The sequence below is a fragment of the Chelonoidis abingdonii genome, chromosome 7 (genome assembly GCF_003597395.2).
Source record: "Chelonoidis abingdonii isolate Lonesome George chromosome 7, CheloAbing_2.0, whole genome shotgun sequence".
NCBI lineage: Eukaryota > Metazoa > Chordata > Testudines > Testudinidae > Chelonoidis > Chelonoidis abingdonii.
The window spans coordinates 92,712,124-92,731,255 of record NC_133775.1 but is presented as its reverse complement, the minus strand read 5'-3'; the positions used below and the strand labels follow the sequence as shown (position 1 = coordinate 92,731,255).

The 19,132-nt window shown below is 41.8% G+C and overlaps 1 protein-coding gene across 1 annotated transcript in view; it reads left to right on the top strand.

The window, feature by feature from the left end:
* Positions 1–19,132, top strand: part of STK32A (serine/threonine kinase 32A) — a 95,873-nt gene that overhangs the window by 29,529 nt on the left and 47,212 nt on the right. Inside the window, exons 3-5 of the mRNA XM_032801508.2 lie at positions 514–569; positions 2,292–2,443; positions 10,044–10,217. Coding sequence (XP_032657399.1) covers positions 514–569; positions 2,292–2,443; positions 10,044–10,217 — 382 coding nt within the window. The remainder of the gene's footprint in view (positions 1–513; positions 570–2,291; positions 2,444–10,043; positions 10,218–19,132) is intronic.

Here is a 19,132-nt window from a genome sequence, read left to right as displayed (position 1 = left end):
CATTCATCTGACGAAGTGGGTATTCACCCACGAAAGCTCATGATCCAAAACGTCTGTTAGTCTATAAGGTGCCACAGGATTCTCTGCTACGTCTGTACCTAGGCTCCTGAGAGAGGTGGTGCTTATTTCACAGCCATCAAAGCGCATAGATCTTTGATGAAGTGGACTCAGTGGATGTTTTGCAGTTGACTTCAGTGGGAGCAAGATCAGACTCACATAGCCCAATAGTTGAGGTGATGTGAAAAAATTTGTTTGATGGTTTCCTGCCTATATGCCATTGAAAATGGACATTTACTGCCCCAGGAACGTGCTTTTACAGCCAAATAGGAAATAACATGAATAGCGTAACTACTGTGGGTGGTGCCCCAACTGTCCATCAGCAACCGGGAGGAGAATATCCCTTGGAAATCCTTCATTTTTATTAACAGTCTCAGTTCTGGGTGGGGTGAGGGAATTACAAAATCAAATTTCAACTCAAACATTGAACTTATGAACATTTGTTGTTTCCTGCAGTGACCTTTGACCACTTTGAAATTTTGCGAGCCATTGGGAAAGGCAGCTTTGGAAAGGTAAGCTCCTCGAGAGTAAAACTACTGTATGCACAGCAGAGACTGTAGCTAGCCAAGTACCGGGCACATCAGAGAAGCTTAAATTTGAGAGCTTATTGCAGAATAATGGAATATTGCTTGTTATGAGGTTTGACCTGAACTTCAAGTCCTAATAATCCAGGAAGAGTCTCTAAGTTTGACTTGTCATCCATTTGGAATTCCCAAATTCTTTTACAAGATCTTAAATTGCAGTTAATGATAAACCTAACCAGCTGACTTTCACTATGTTAGCTGGGTAAACATCCTCTGAATGAAGACTCCCCCACCAATGGAGATGCCCACTTGAGCATCCTGGTGTATCCTTGACAAAGCACTATGATTCTCTGAGAGCAGCACTGCAGGGAGCAGAGAAACATCTGTGTTTGGAATCCCACTTTGGGGATCTAAATATTGTGTTAGGATTGTGGGTTTTTTTCAGTATGGTGATATCTATGACAAAACCCATGTCTGGAAGATGCCAAAAGCCCAGAGGTTTGATGGATCAGCTGTGCTACACTGGAAAAATTGTGCTGATCCTTACAGATAGGAGCTGATGTCCCACTAGTACTCACAAGTCCTTCCTGCAGGGACTGAGGCTGTCTTGGTAAATGCCCTCAGCTCCTATCCTACAGTCCTGCTTGGTGAAGGGGAGGCTCAGGGAGCAACATGCAGCACATGAATGATAGATAATTATGGGGAAAAAGCAGAGATTAGTCAGTTACTTGATAAACCTGCAATACCCCAACTTTGCTTTGACAAACTCTATACTCTAACTATGATTCTTCTTAGCAGGAATATTGAATGCAGCTAGGGTGACCAGATGGGATGAAGAAAATATCGGGACACATGGGGGGCGGGAGGAGTCCCGCCGGCACAGCAAAAAAAAAAAGTGCGGAGTCCCTGAGTCCCGCCGGCAGAGAGAGGAAAAAAAAATAACGGAGTCCCGCTGGTGGGAGGTGGGGAGAGAGAGGAAGTCCCCCCCAATGTGTCCTGATATTTCTCTCTCTGCCAGTGGAAGTCCCGCCGGCACAGCAAAAAAAAAAGTGCGGAGTCCCAAGAGTCCTATTGGGGGGGGGCGGGGGAAGCAGAGTCCCACCAGCACAGCAAAAAAAAAAAAAAAAGCACGGAGTCCTAGAATCCCGCTGGCAGGGGGGGAGGGGGGGGAAGAAAGGAAAAAAAACGGAGTCACACTGGCAGAGAGAGAGAGATAAAGAGGGAAAACAATAAACGGAGTCCCAGAGTCCTGCTGGCAGACGTGGGGGAGGGGAAAAAGCAAAACGGAGTCCTGCCAGCACAGCGCAAAAAAAAAAAAAAAAGCGTGGAGTCCCGGAGTCCTGCCAGCAGAGAGAGAGAGAGCAAAAAAAAAAAAAAGGCAGAGTTCCACTGGCGGAACAAAACAAAAGAAAAAGAGTGCAAAATATCCGGACAAATTGCATCCCGACCAACCATCGATTGGGATGTGGGACAAATGCCAGAAAATCGGGACAGTCCCAATTTTATCGTAACGTCTGGTCAGCCTAAATGCAGCACTTACAGGTGATGTGCAGAGTTAAATCATAAGTGCGTGGGGCTGTGACCTAGGGACATGAATCTCATTGAAGTTAACAAGGATGTACATAAGAGCACATTTCACCTGCACAAACTTGCTTTCAAGATGTCTCCTAGCGACTCTGCCCAATCTAACAACTTGGTTTTCTCACTTAGGTCTGCGTTGTACAGAAGAATGACACCAAGAAAATGTATGCCATGAAATACATGAACAAACAGAAGTGTGTGGAGCGTAATGAAGTGAGAAATGTGTTCAAAGAGTTGCAGATTATGCAGGGCCTGGAACACCCCTTCCTGGTTAATTTGTGGTAAGTCATTAGTACTTTATTTATACCTTTTCCATTTATTAGGAGCCTGCCTTTCAGGGGGGCCGAGCCCTTATCAATGTCAGTTGGAGCTGAGGCTGCTCAGCAACTCTGAAAACCTAGGAGGTTTTTTTTAAAAAAAAACCCTGTTTATTAAAAAAAAAAAAAAAAAAAAGCCATGTTTCTATTATGTGTATTTTTGTTTCTCTTATGGCTGTTCTTCAGGTGTGTCTCTGACTGCCCGGAACCTAGTTTTATTTGACTCAGCTCCTTGATAAAAACAACAGCTTCCATTTCTAGCTGGAAATACAATTGGACTCAGATTCAAACGGTGCTCCCATAATGGGGCCCTCTTCCAGCTCCTATTTAGTTGAATGGATATCCACTGGCCTGAGGCAGTAGGTGACCACTCCTTCCAGTTTTATTCCTCTGACAGTGGGGGCTGCCATGTCTTGCCTGGCAAAGTACAAATGCAATAGATTTTGCCCTGAGCTTTCTTTTTGCTGTGAAACAGTCACCTTTTGTGCCAAAGGACACAAAATGGGTTAGAGAGTCACAAAGGCTGAATATAGTCTTTAGAAAATTGACACCATATGCTTTCTCTGTGGCATTTATAATGCACCAGTTTACAATAAATGAAGCTTTATCCTGGGAGGTGTGGAGCACCCGTAACGCCCACTGATTTCAACTCTGCAGGATTGGGCCTCTCAAGCTATTAAACAAGCACCAGCCCCACAGCTGGAATAAAGAAACATTGCTGGCTTTTAATGCAGTGTGCGTTAACTTCCTGTACTAATGTGATTGATAGCCTTGGTGAAAGGACTGGATGTTGTTCAAACTGGCTCTCTCTTGGCAGCAGATAACCAGAAATCTAATATCAAAGAGTGGGGTAGAAGCATGAATCACCCACTAAGTACTCGGTAGATCAATCTTAATCTCGATCAATGTTGGTCTCCATCTTTCCTGTCCCTCCCTTTGCTCCCCATTGCCTCTCGGTTGCTATTTTGTGTTTTATTCTGTGCCATCAAAAGCCAGCCTTAAAACCTTATTGATGTTTTCTGAATTAATGCTATTCAGCAAAGATAAAAGCCATTGTTCAGTGGATTTAGTGACAGAAAAAAAAATCTACCACAATTCAAATTTTATTGCAGAAACTCAGATCTCTCTTTGGGAAATGTGCACATAAAACAGTCCCTTTCCTTTAAGCATACTTGATCAATGCAGCCTACACAGACTGTTTTCAGTGGTTTGCCAGCCATCAGCACTGGGATTGATCAACACAATGATAAGACATCTTAATACCTCCATCTTCATTTGATGCAGCATGTTTTCCTGCAGTAGCACAGTGGAAGGAAGGTTTAAATAAGGCTCTGCTACTGTTAAAGCGAGACGATAATTTTATTAGGACATCAGTAACATTTCTAATTGTCAGGGGCTTAGATATCATGTGACTTTCCTTTAATTACATAGCAGCTTAATAGAGTCCATTGGTAAATAACATAACTAGAAGGTCCCTGCAGGATATTGGGTAATTACACTTATTAGCTCTAAAGGTAATTTTCGAATGGGGTAAAACATTCAAAACATGACCCAAACCCATAGGAATCTTGCTTGGTTACTTGGAGTTTTGAGTTAAAAACTCAAAACCCACTGAGGATCACAAATCTTTGGAATGATTCTGAGTTCATTTATGGTTTCTTATTGAAATCCTCTGAGAGATGTCATTTCAGTGCTAAAGCAGGTGAAATGTAATAATTTTGATGGATGGAGAACTCAAAGCAGAACTCAGCCATGCAAACCCAAGTAGCTCAACATTTATGCATAGACCACTCCAAAGCAAAACCTCCGAGTTTCCCATTTCTCTTATAATTATGGTTGCCTCCAGCTCCCTTTGGCCACATCCCCAAAATGTGACAGCTAAACTTTGCTTATGACCCATGGACTACATTTTTCACTGGATTATTTTGGTTGCTTGATTTTGGTGATGCTTGATATTCTATCAAATTGATGAGATGCCAGCATGAATAGCCAATAGAAAGGTGCTGCCCATAGCTGATCAATAGAGTTGTCTTGTGAGATACTTGGGAAATCTTACACGATAAATGAAGACATCCAGTGGAGCTACTTAAACTGGAGCAGTAAATAACATCTGCATCCCCTATCTGAGCAACTGGTCTGCGCTATTAACAAACTCTCGGGAACCAGTCTCATAAAATGCATGTGAGTTAGTCATTCCTATACAAACTCAGACCCTATTTGTTGTGTTAATTGTGATTTTGAGTGTAGCTGTGTACACCACCTTATGGCTTCATGCTGTGTCGTCTTCCTGATTTTGGTAGGATTCTTTGGGTCTAGTAGGAGGAGACAGGGTAGCCCATCATAATTGGCCGAGTGATGCCAAAAGCAGGTGCCGTGCTAGTACAGAGCTCAGGCCAGATTGCTCATCCCATGCTGCTTTTCCAGTAGACCAAGCAGCTGGGGCTTGACACCATTATCTGGGGAAATGGCATCCCTTATCCCACCTCAGGCTTCCAAGATGTAGGAGTATTTGGGGTCCATACATGCTGGCTTTTACTGCCACTTTTTACCTAGCACCATCAAAGTAACTGCATTGGTGACATGTTACAAGTGCACCAGGATATAGTGATCAGCAGTAGCCTGTTTACAGGTTTTTGTATTATTCCCTAATGCCTCCTGAGCATACGTGCAGAATAATAACAGTAAAGTTCTCCCGAATGGATTTCATAAATATAAACTTTTTATTAGCGGATATAGATTTGCTGGCATCAATTCCTGACTACTCAAAAGAGGGAACATATGCCTGTTGTATCCTGCATGAGGCTGTAGGAAAGGTTTGTAGGTCAAGCCTCCCAAAATAAGGGTGAGTTTAGGGTTCTACACTGAACCTAAAACAACTGCACAGCTCCACAAATATGCAGCGGATGTAGGCTGTGCTGTTCAGTCAGACCAGCCCCACTACCTGCACACTGCGTACCCCTGAGCTGCCCTCTGCCAAATCAATTTGCTCCCTCTCCCTTTGACTATGTTTTGAAATATTGCTGTTCTTACTCCTGCTGACTGCTGCGCTGAAACAGGGACATATATAACCCACCCCCCTGGGCTGAAATCTGGGTTTGAACCCAGGAGCTACTAATCTAAAAGCATGAGCCTCTAGCACATGAGCTAAAGGACTTGTGTCCCATAGGTAGCTGCAGTAGCAATGGCCCGGTCAGCAGAAGGGGACAAAGAAGCACCCTTCTTTGATGAGAGAAACACAGATACTTCTATTATGATGGCTAGTGGCTCTGGGGGATCGTAACACAGTTTGTAGGGAATGCCCAGTACTCCCCACATACCATAAAAATTATAATGTATCTGTGTTTTATTAGTCACTGTGTTGCAGCCCATACGACCCAAATTCTGCAGGATTTACCTACCTCAGATCATGTTCTGAATAGCAAAAAGGAAATGCACATGCTTGTGATCCATCTAATGTGGGAGTGCTGGAACAATTGGTGGGGGATGCTGATAGCCACTGAACCGAACTGCAAAACCTGTATATGATAGAAACCACTTCAAGCCAGAGGGCGCGGCAGCACCTGCAACACCCTTAGTTCCCGCACCTGTGATCTAATGGCCATGTTCTTTAAGCTAATGCTGTCAGAGAGGCAAGATATGAAGGGTTTGACCCTATTTCATAACACACTGAGGACTTTGTCGAGGATTTGGAGAGAGATTACCTAATGTGGGCACACACAAGTGAAATATCCGACTTCCCAACTGAAATAAACTCAGGAGCTGAGGCTCTGCTGCCTGAAGTGCTTTCAATATTAGCAAGTGGAAAGATGACTTTTATGGCTGATTAGTTAGTGAGGAGCCCTTGGTTCTCTTTTTTAGCATAGACACTGAGGTTGTCCTGTACTGCTGCACAGACTGAAGAACCCTCTGTGGAGAAGCACCAGCTGAATTGCTCACCGGTCTTATCTCTTTCAGATCTTTTTCCTAACAGAATTATTTCGTCCTCCATAAAGCCAATCTGAGTCACACTCCAGGCATAGTAATAATGCCACGTTCTAGTGGACACATATATACACCACAAAACTGCCCTAACTGGAACCCTCTTTGGCAGTCTCAGCAGAGCCAAAGGCCATGTCTAGACTACCCGCCGTATCGGCGGGTTAAAATCGATCCCTGAGCGCGCTTATATCGATTCCGGAACTCCACCAACCCCAACGGAGTTCCGGAATCAACATGGCGAGCCGTGGACATTGATCCCGGGCGGTGAGGATGGGTGAGTAAATCGATTTTAGATATTCGACTTCAGCTACGTTATTCACGTAGCTGAAGTTGCGTATCTAAAATCGATTTTCCCCTGTAGTGTAGACCAGCCCAAAGACTGAAACCTCCTCTCCACAGAGGTAGTGCCATCAAAACAGCTTTTGGGCAGGCTGTAAGGAAAATTTGCACTGCTACTGCCTGTTCTGTATGTGTTCTGTGGCCCAACATAGGACTTCCTCGTCCAGCTGCAACTTCTTGCAAGCACAACATTCGCTTGAAAACCCCTTCTTTTAAAAGAAAAGAAGTGACTGTGATCCGCCACTCTTAGAGGCACTCGTGTGTTACAGAGCTTTTTGTGACTCACAGTTTTACAGTGATTTAAGCCTTCCAGTAGAAGATTTACACAACTCTGCCACATGGTTTGGTTGCTGAAGTTTGTGCAATCTGCTTTGCTTTTAAGCAAAGACAGGACCTGATTTAGCATCCTATTTGCTTATGCTGTTCCCTGGGGGAATCTCTTGGCATAAGAGCAGACATTTTTCATCTCTATATTCAGGAGCCTGCTGTGAGCACTGACTGCTCAGCGTCTGGAAAGTATTGATTACTTGAGCCATCATTTGACTCTCAGTATTGTAGGCAGAGCTAACAATACCCATAGTTAAGCTTGCCTGACACTTTCATTCTAAAACTCTGTTTTCAGTTACTTTTAACTTTGCCAAACTTCAACAATTTGGGCTGAAATTCCCCATGGTGGACGTCTGCCTCAGGCTGAATTTTTTAGCAAAACTTCAGGAAAAATGGTCCACCGTTTTCTGACAATGAGATTGGGGGACAAATATGCTGTTTTGTGCATTCTAATTTTTTTTAACTGCTTAGCTGAGAAACTCTAGTGCCTGCATGCTTTGGACTTGACATTTGGCAGGTTGTGGCAGTGATGTGCCTTTTGCCATCCCTGTACCAGTTTGCCCAAATTTGCCCAAGTTATATAAGACATTGAAAAATATCAGCGCATGTATGTTTAGTCAAGACGTGCTAGAGTTTATCAATGAAATTCTCTAAAGAATGCTTCAGCCCGAGGGACAATGACTGAGCAGGATTTCCTCTGCAATTGCTATTTCTGGCTAACATGGGCCATGTTAGGAATTAAGAGGCTGATATTTTCAAGGAAAGGTTGATGTTGATGATGGAGCTATATAAAATCACTGTGTTGTGCATTTATACTCTTATAGTTATCTGATGAGCCGCAGTTCATTAACAAGGGCAGTACAACAGTTCTGCTGACTTCAGTGTTGATGCTGTTGCACAAACTAGAGTACACAAACAAAGCTAAGCTGATGTCAAATCCCATGGTTTGGAAGCACAACTGAGGCTGAGGTGGGGTTGAGAGTTTAGAGGCAAATGGGAAGGGACATGTTGAAAACAGGGAATTCATGTTTGCCAAATGGAAAAGCACAAATTGTTTAAAAAATAAGTTCATTTCCTGAGCCCCTAAGGCACTACTGGAGAAAATAACCCTGAAACTACCGAAAGCATTTAACTATGTCCGGTCAAACATGCAGAATATTTGCATTTAAGCTTTATTTCCTTTCTGTCAGGACAATAGGCTCATGACCTGATTCTAAGCAGAACAATTACTGTTCACTCCCACTGCTTTTAAAAGAGACAGAACATTGCCCAAATGAAATATCTACTTTTTACTATGTAAAAAAGTATCTTTCAACCTAAATGTTTGAGACCCCTTTCCATCTAGAAAAATGGCTTTTTAATACTTTTCAGACACTACTTTACTCTGCACTTTATAACTACTAATTGTCCTTACAACACCACTATGAAGTAGGTAGTAATTTAAAGGATGGGGGAATGAAGTAGCTAATGTAGATGACTTGTTCAAGGTTATAGGGGAAGTCAGTACTAGAACAGGGATGGCTTTAATTCCCAGGGTCAGACATCTCCTTTTCCTATTAAAATTAGATGGCCCCTTTCTGTTTAAGAAAAAAATTGGCATGTTGTTCCTTTTAGACTATCACCTTTTGATAGCATCTGTAGCAAGTAGCTAGTCTATGTTTTTCAGATATGTACACAGTACGATGATGTGGGACTCTGTGTATTCTTGTGCCAGTATTTATTCAGGGGCACCTGCACAGTAGGAACCACTGCTCTTTTCTCTCACTGGGCGTAGTTAATTGGATAACCAAACAGATGTGCCCAGATCAATCCAGTCATGAAATTGCCACAGAAATGTAAATAGAAGTGTGTGTAATTCAGCCATAATTGTGACTTATTGAAATTAAAGAACACACTTTGAAAAATAACAGTATTGTCAAGAAGAAGAGGAGTACTTGTGGCACCTTAGAGAGTAACAAATTTATTTCAGCATAAGCTTTCGTGGGCTATAGCTCACTTCTTCGGATGCATAGAATGGAACACACAGACAGGAGATATTTATACATACAGAGAACGTGAAAAGGTGGAAGTCTGCATACCAACAGGAAGAGTCTAATCAATTGAGATGAGCTATCGTCAGCAGGATTTGTGAATGCACCAGCACTAGGCTGATTTGTTATTTTACGGTTGCTCATAAGCACTGGATTGTTGACCCTGAGTATTACTTCCTTATTTAGAAATAATGACAGCTGTGAACCAATTCCTTTTTCAAAAATACGTATATAAAGATGTGTAAAGATGTATAGAGATATTTAGATAGATATACAAAGGGACAAAGTACATTTGTCCCAAATTTGATTAGTGTTAATACTATGAACTTACTTACAGTATCAAACACAGGCATTGATCTGATTTGAAAAATTAGGGACCCAGTCTCATGTGATGCTGAATGCCCTCAGTTCAGCAGGATTGCAAGAGGTGCTCAGCACCATTCTGGATTGGGCCCATAGGCTATGTCTACACTGCAGTTAGACACCCACGGCTGACTCGGGTTTGGGCTGCTGGGCTGTTTCACTGCAGTGTAGACTTCCGGGCTCTGGGACCCTTGCACCTCACAGGATTGTAGAGCCTGGGCTGCAACCTGAGCCCAGAAGTGGACACTGCAGTGAAACAGCCCTGCAGCCTGAGCCCTGTGAGCCTGAGTCAGCTGGCACGGGTCAGCCACAGGTGTCTAATTGCAGTACATACATACCATATGCGTCTATAAAATGTAATAAGAGACATATGAGTGGGAGTGACAAAACTCCATATAAGGATGTAGCACTATAATAATTTTGTTCAGATGTGGCTGTTGAGGGCAGCACTTTCCATCCCTTTTTCTTTGAATATTACCTGTCCTGAGTCAAGACTTGGTTGTAGCATGGTATTTCTACTCTCTCAGGTACTCATTCCAAGATGAGGAGGACATGTTCATGGTTGTGGATCTACTTCTTGGAGGAGATCTGCGTTATCATCTACAGCAAAATGTTCGATTTCAAGAAGACACTGTGAAACTCTTCATCTGTGAGCTGGCATTGGCACTGGACTATCTCCAGAGCAGACGCATCATCCACAGGTCAGTCATGGGCTTCAAAGGTGGGTTGATGTTGACATTCTGTTGTTGTGTCTTGGTATGCATTACCTTATGGTTGAGGCAGAACCAGTGGAGGTTTTAAACCTTAGCAATGAGAAAAAGACATCAGCTTGTTACTGAATATCTCTAAGTCACAGCTGCCAACTTTACTTATTTTTGATTCCATCCATTAAGTGGAGCAAGGTGCATTCCATTCTGCCTCATGCATCATTGCTGCAAAGTTAGTCACAAAATTCTGATTCATACATCTTTATGGCTGATATACAGAAATAACACAGCTTGATTTTCTGTTAGCAGGGGAGCCTGCTCTGTTAGTTGTAAGAAAAATGTTTTAATTTGTAAAATGAGGTAATTTGATAGGGAAATCATTGTTGGAAAGTAAAGTGATCAAGTTCAGAAAATAATAATAACTAGCCACCTGTATGGTGACTTTTACTAGAGAACCTCAGAGTGCCTTACAAAGCAAGTATTTTTATCTCTTTTTAACACAAAAGGAAATTGAAGCCTAGTGAAGTTAAGCAACTTGCCCTGTATCCTACAGAAGTCAGTAGCAGAATCAGGACTCCTGAGACAGGTTTCAAGTTCTAACCACTTGACCATGTCTGAGTCCAAGTTGCATTTTTACAAAATAATTGTTTTGAACTGTACTTTGGCCAACTTTTCTTGGTTCAGGTCTTTCCCAGAGCTCAGGTTTGGGAAGCACTTTAGAGGCAATGTATATCTATAGAAATTAGAAGTGAAAAAGGCATGTTAAGTCATCTGCTTTATTCCACCCATGTCAGTGTGGGATACATAGCTTCTGGAACACCTCACATCATTCAACAGTGAAACTTGTAGGAGCATGGACAGACTATTAAGGAAGTCTTTTCCAGGCTGCCTTGGCTGGGAGGAGAGTGCCCAGGATGTGGAGCATCAGGATGAGGTAGAGAGTCAAAGCTAGAGGAAATGTTCTGGGTAACAGACTGCAGATGGCTCTCCTTTCCTGACAGACGAGAGTGGATATAACAGTACTCATCTGTTTTGTCCCTCACTGATGTAGAAGGAGAAGGAGAAGCTTAGGGACAGGGCAGAAAACTCACATTTGTGGCTTCCTAAAATCTTTTCTTAGAGAAGTTTAAGGTTTTAAATATTTAATGCAGAGATCATGCTATTTCCCTCCCTTGGGCAGATACCATAGAATATTTTTCCACTCATCCTGCAAGAAGATATAACTACTAGATTTAATTAGCTCCAGCTCCTCAATGTCAGATCTATCCATTGAAGGAAATGCAGTGGAGAGAAGGCACCTCTATTGAGACCTTTGTTGTTGCATTTGAAGTTGTAGGCAGCAGGGCTAACTCTCTGTAAGAAACAGAAGGAAGAGGAATGGAAATAGATGTCCCTTCTCCTATATGTGAATTAAATGCCTCTCTCAATGTTGGAATTTCTCACTGGAGTTTGTGCATGGCCAATGAAGCACAACTGAGTTCCTCCAACCAGTGAAAGACCTTCTGCTGTCTTATGTCTATGTGGTATTTCTGTTAGCATGAATGGTAGCTCCAGTAGGATACAGAGTAGTAGTATATGGCAGATGGAAACTGCCCCTGTGGCTCACAGGATACCACCTGCTCTGCAAGGTATCTGTCACAAGAGGGAAAAATAGAACTTTGTTAACACGTGATCTTGAAGGTGACCTTGAATTTCCACTTCTCCTGTTCTGATTCCTTTCCTTTGCTTGCTTTATTCACCTATGTTGGATGACAGGGAATGTTCAAAATTTGGAGGAAGTGATTACTTGCTTTTAAAAATACCCATAAGAATAACAAAACTAATTACAATCAGCCCTCAGGGCCTAATTGCAACCATCCCTCTGAAGAATAATTTCATGGAAACTAATTATTACAACTGAACACTACTGAAGAAGAATTTATATTTGTCTTTTAAAGTCTGATTTTTTTTCAAAAAAAAAATTATTTTTGACTGAATTACTAATGTGAAATTAAAAGATAGTTTATGCAGTACAGAGAAGTGATAGGTCACCTTTCATCACAATCCCATTATGATTGATATTTGGTATGTTTTAGCTCAAAGAGGCAGTAATGTCAGGCTCCCAATGCAGACCTTACTGGTGGTATTTTTTTTTAACTTCTGGAACAATGATATAGCTTAATTAGACAACTAGTTATAAAAATACAATAAATGTGATGCCAGAGGGTGAATCGATGCCTTCCTTCACTCTATAAAATTCACCGTTTTAATCAAAATAATAGGAATTGGCCAATATGCTGCATTTGTACATCATGACTATGTTCTCTGGTGGTAATAATGGATGAAACTCCATTTAAGTCAATGGAGCTATGGCCACTTATGTCAGCAGGGATTTTTTCTCTGTTTCAGTTTATAATAACATCATATTTCTATTACCTCTCATCCTGAATGATAACAAATATCTTTACAAACCTAATAATCTGACATACAAACTGCACACAGGGTTCAAGTCATTCTGCATTGAAATGCAGCCACCACAGGGAAGAAGCACAGCCACTATTTGTTTTTCAGTGCACAGCAAATAACATGCAGCAATTTAAGTCAGGAAGTAAAGGACACACCCTGTCCAGTTACAATTGCTTTAGGAGCTTATGTAGCTGTTTAGATGCTACAGTGATTTGTGGAGAGGGGGAGGCATAGAAGTACCAAGAGAGAGAAGTGAAAATGACCTAAAATAAAATGTAGCTAGGATCTCGGTTAGCACCCTACTCTTGAGAAAAGTGCCATGGAATCTTTAATAGCCACAAGTTATCCAGAGGTTGTTTTTACAATTTGTCTCAAAGATGCCATTTCCATCAACATATGGCTGCCTAATATCATGTTAGGACATTGGTTTGGTACTGACTGAGAGGAACAAGCGTCATCTACTGAATCACTAATTCCAGCCCCTGTGGTACTCTGTTTTCCTTGGAGCTTTCAATAACTTTAATACAGGGATAAACACCCTAGTGATATCTTACATAAAAATGTCCATACTGAGTCAGACCAATCATCCATCTAGCCCAGTATCCAGTCTTCTAACAGTGGCCAGTGCCAGATGCTTCAGAGGGAATGCACAGAACAAGGTAATTATCGAGTGATCCATCCCATTGTCCAGTCCCAGCTTCTATCAATCAGAGGTTTAGGAAACCCAGAGCATGGGGTTGCATTCCTGGCCACCTGGGCTAATAGCTATTGATGGGCCTGTATCATAAGCATCTTTCCCAAATCTGGACCTTAGCGTCCAGAAATCTGGGTGCCTGCATGAACCCCTCTAAGCTTAATTACCAGCTCAGATTTGATCTCGCTGCCACCATCCAAAAATTCCAGGGTTTTGGCTCCCTCTGGTCTCCCCAAACCCTTCCCTGGGGAACCCCAAGACTCAGAAGCCCTGAGTCTTACCGCAAAGGGAAATAACCCACTTCCCTTCCCCCTCTCTCTCCCACCCAGACTTTCCTCTCTGGGCTAACCTGAGAGTTACTGATGCAATCTCTTTACATCACAATACCAAGAAGCATGTCTCCTCTATTCCACAAAGAGACAAACCCCAAATACAAGGAAACAGAAATGATTCTATCTCTCTTCCCCCTCCCACCAATTCCCTGGTGCTGCAGAGCTTTACCCTCCGTAGATCTAACACAAAGAGAATTCCCCTCCCCTTCGTTCCTTAGCCTACCCAGAGAGAAAAACTCAAACAAGTCTTAAAAAGAAAGCTTTATATAAAAAAGAAAGAAAAAACACATGAACATATGATCTCTGCATTAAGTTGACAATACACAGGGCTATTACTTAAAAGAAAAATATGAATAAACAGCCTTATTCAAAAAGAGATACAATTTAAACATTCCAGCAAACTACACACATGTAAATACAAAACAAAACATATAAAAGCCTATTGTTTTGCTAGCTTTGTACTCACAACTTTGAAACTGAAGATTAGAAGCTTGAAGATAGAAAGAAGCCTCTCATAGCCGAGAGACAGACAAAAGACACAGACCCAACATTCCCTCCCTGAGTTTTGAAAAAATCCAGTTTCCTGATTGGTCCTCTGGTCAGGTGTTTGGTTCCCTTTGTTAACCCTTTACAGGTGAAAGAAACGTTAACCCTTAGCTATCTATTTATGACAGCCTGTCCTCCATGAACTTATCTAATTCTTCTTTGAACCCAGTCATACTTTTGGCCTTCACAGCATCCCCTGGCAATGTGTTCCACAGGTTGACTGTACATTGTGTGAAGAAGTACATCCTTATGTTAGTTTTTGCCCTGCTGTCTATTAATTTCATTGGGTAACCCCTGGTGCTTGTGTTATGTCATAACTTCCTTATTCACTTTCTCCACAACATTCATGATTTTATAAACTTCTATCATATCCCCACTTAGTCATCTCTCTTCTTAGCTGATAAGTCCCAGTCTTTTTAATTTCTTCTTATATAGAAGCTGTTCAATACCCCTCATCAATTTTGTTGTCCATCACTGTACCTTTTCCAATTCAAATATATCTTTTTTTTGGATGGGGTGACCAGAACTACATGCAGAATTCAAGGTGTGGGTGTACCATGGATTTATATAGTGGCATTATGATATTTTCTATCTTATTATCTGTTACTTTCCTGGTGGTTCCTAATAATCCAGTAGCCTTTTTTGATTGCTGCTGCACGTTGAGGAAATGTTTTCAGAGAACTACCCACAATGACTCCAAGATCTCTTTCTTCAATGGTAACAGCTAATTTATACCCCATCGTTTTGTGTGTACAGTTGGGATTATTTTTTCCAGTGTGCATTACTTTGCACATATCAACACTGAATTTCATCTGCCATTTTGAAGCAGAATCACCCAGTTTTATGAAATCCCTTTTTAACTCTTTGCAGTCAGTTTTGGACTTACCTATCTAGAGGCATAGGTTTCCCTTATTCTTCCACATGATCTTCTGTTATGGCAAGAGGCCTGCAACACTGATCATATGTTCCATTCAGTGGAATCTCACTGCTTGTGTGTTGTTTTCAAATGACCAGCAGGTGCCTACTGATTCTTTTGATTGGCCTTGGTAGCACATGAGTTTCTGGTGTAGTGTGTTATTCCAATGACAGTTTCAATAGAAATCCACTAAAGATTTTCAGTCTTTACTCAGGCAAAAAAACAATTAATCCAGTGGAATTTTGTTTGAGTGAGGACTGTAGGATTTGGATTTAAATGGATAAATTGGTTGCATCAAAGTGTTGTTACCTCCTGCTTCTTCTACGATATGCATTACAAACATAACACACCAGAGGCTTTTGGAATGGATATCTGTTAATAGAGAACACAGCTAAGGAATATAAAAAAGGGAAGAAGAGAATGAATTTAAAAATTGCTACAATAAGATATATATAATAATTCCATGAAATCAGCTCAGCAAGAAACTCTGAAGTGTGAAGCTGTAGAAAGAAGGCACTGCACAAAATTTAGAATACAATATGATTAAGAACACAATATAGTAAAAAACTCTCCCAAAAAAGGATATATTAATGAATGTTAAAATGAGCCAGCGTCACTAGACAGGGAAGGAACATCCTACACAGGAGACAGTGAAGCTTAAAATAGCTTTGAGTCTAATGTTTTACAAATGTGACAAACAGCAAAAGGCCTGACTTTCAGTATTCTCATAGGAATAATTCACCTCTCAATTAAGAAGAATCCCAGCCCTGTCAAAAAGTTCAGCTCTTCTTGCAGCTTGAGACTGGCACTGGCATGTTAGAGCTCCTATTTTTTCAGTAGTTTTATTTTTTCTTTCTTTTTCTTTTGTTTTAACACATGGCTGGATTTTTGCTTTGTGATGCGTCTATCTCTCTGCAACCAGGCACAGTTCTGCTGCCCCTTTCAAACTCACTTACCCACAGACACCACCTTGCTCTGGGAAACAAAACTGTAGAGTGGTAATGAGGGTATTGGGTTAGCGTCTCTACCCTGCACCTGCTCACCAGCCACCAAATAATGGATGAGTATGAATTATACATTGTCAAGTCGGGGATCAGGTTTCTTTGGTGCGGACACAGCAGCGAGATGAGGACAGACGCATGGATGGATTTAGTGGCAGCCCGCAACTTTTATTAAACATTAACCAGCGGAGGTGCACAACTTGTGTATTGCCCATAGAGGCAAAAGATGCTCCACATGGCTGCCATTCCAATTCTGGGAGCAGGGAATGCACCCCTCCTCACTATCTCCCTCCCTCACCACCGGCTCCATCAGTTCCCTCATCCGCTGAGGCCGGTAGTACCAGGCACTGTGCTAGTATTGGCACACAGTGCTAGTACTGGCATTTGTACTAGACACTAAGTGCCAAAGCCTCAGGCCAACGTTTGGCTTGAGTAGCCTGGCTGAGCATGTGCCTAAGGGAGTAGTGGGGAGAAATCCTAACTCTCAGCTTGATGTTGTGCTATAATTGTTGTTATTAATTTATTTCTCTGTGGTAGTTCCTAGAGGCCCCAGTCAAGTGCTAGGGACTGAACACGTTATACCAAGAAGATGGTCCTGTCCGAAAGAGTTTACAGTTTACAAAACAAAAAGGGACAGGTTTGATTCAACAAAGAGGAGGGAGCACCAGGCAACAAAGAGACAGTTCATGATTTGTGTGATAAGCAGCGGTCACACCAGCTGCCCCCTGATTTAACCACTGTTGAGTATTGTGCGTCCAGGCATGGGGTGTTTTAAGGAGAGATTTAAAGGAGGACAATGTAGTGGCTTTTTTCAGAGAGCTCCTCCCGTACACAGGTGTTAGCATGGGAGAAAGCAAGAAGCAACCCTCTGCTCCCATACATGCTTCCCACTGTAGGGTTAGGGGCCAGAGGATTCTTGGCTCACTCCTGCACTGCCCTCCCAAGCTGACAAAGCTGGGCTGTGCTCCTCTTGAGGGGTTCGCATCACCCTGTGTGCTGCCCTGCACAAAAGAACCACACCAGTCCAACTTTCATGGGACCCTCTATGGCCATTTTTTATGATTAACTAATATCAACAGCTGCTATCGGGACTCAACCTGCTTTCTAATGGCAATAGAAAAAACAAAACAAAACCAGTCTGGCGTTGTTTATCATTCCATCTCTCTGAAAAGCCACAGTTCATTAGAGGATGGCTAAACACTGCATATATACATGCACTAACTAGGAGTTGCTTGCCTGTGGGGAGTTGTTTGCTTACTACCCTTCATCAGACCTTTAGCAGAGAGGATATACTCTGGGACAGAAAACATATGCAGCAAAACTATGTATCTCTTCCCATTCACAGTTTCCACACGTGTTTTTTCAAATAGACTGCAGAGTGCAATATGTCATTCTGTCTTTCCAGTAAGACTGTTTAGGAATACACAGATCTAATCCCTAAATGTGCATTGTAAAAGGAAGAAACCCTCACATAAAACAGACCTTAATCTAATGTAATTGGAAACTTGCAAAGACTAAAGTCCAACAAGTGTTTGATTTATTTGCTTCAGGTTTTTCCTATAAATTGCAGTGATGTGCCAACATCTGACTTGGGTTTACACTAGATAAGAACTAGCCCGTAGTCAGAAAAGGGACTGCAGGAAATACCATCTCAGGTTCCATATTTATTCTTTTCAAGTGTCTTCAGAGCAAACATGCGCCATTTACAGATCAAAAGATTATATGTCATGGTCAGCCATCTTGGGGCCTGGTCTGCATCCCAGCACGTGTGCTGTAGAACTTTCTGCTACCCAGAGGCACTCTCTGCCTCTTTTTAAAGGAAAACAGCAGTGTACATTCCAGCCCATGTTTCCTCACCTGGGTCAGCACAGGATGACTTTTCAAATATTTACGAGGCTCTAACAAATATGTGTCGTGTGTAGCTCCCAAGGTTTAGGGCAAGATGTGACCCTAAATTAGAAGAACATTTCCATTTGCCTTCCTTTACTGTCCACTTTCTGCACTTGCAATTGAAAGTTACATTACAGTCAGAATTCCAGTGGCATGACCACACCATCTCCAGTGGGCTTGGAATGGCCATTCAGATGAGCAATAGTTCAGTTGAGCCAGGGCTCCTTAATACCTTAGAACAAATGCACTAAGCCCTGAAAAAAACAGCCTCTCTGCTCCAGAAACATTCACAAGAAGCAGAAACCACCCTTAAGGTGTGTGACATGCAATCGGAGCTGCAGCTGCAGCTGTTCGAGGTACATGTAAGACAATGAAACATACTTGGTCAATTGCAAGATTTTGCAGGTTGTGTAATTATTACTGTACCCGAGGGGATGGCATTAAATTGATAGAGTGACTGAGCAGAGGAGTACCATATCTGTAATTGGGAACCTAAGGAGATGTGCAGATAATTGTTTACTTTGTATGAGCAAAGCTGTGCCGGGGCAGCAAAGACAAAGACTGATGGCTTGAAATGTTGGTGCATGTATTTTTAAGGAAAGTGGAAAATATTAATTAATGTGTAGACATTAGGGACTGATTCGGATCTCATTGTCACTGGTGAGACCCCACAGATTGCAAAGTAGAGTGAGTGAGATCAGAACTGGACCCAATGGTAATACATTATATTTAACCCTAAGTAAAGCTGGTCAAAAAAAGAAAAACTATTTTAATTAAATATTTCAAAATTTTGAAGGTGTTTTCATTTCAAAGGATTAGAAAAGGACCCTTTTTTCTCTTTGTGATTTTTTTAAAAAGAAAAAATCAAATTACCGTCTATACTCATTCATTAGCCCATTCGTTTATAAGCCAACCCCCCAAAATGGATAGGTAAAAATAGCAAAAACTGTATGAGCCTTTCATAAGCCAACACTAGATTTCAGGAGTTGGGAAACTTTGACTTCCGGCCTGTCAGGGTAAACCACTGATGGGTTGGGACATTCTGTTTATCTGGAGAGTTCACAGGCACGGAGCCCCTCAGCTCC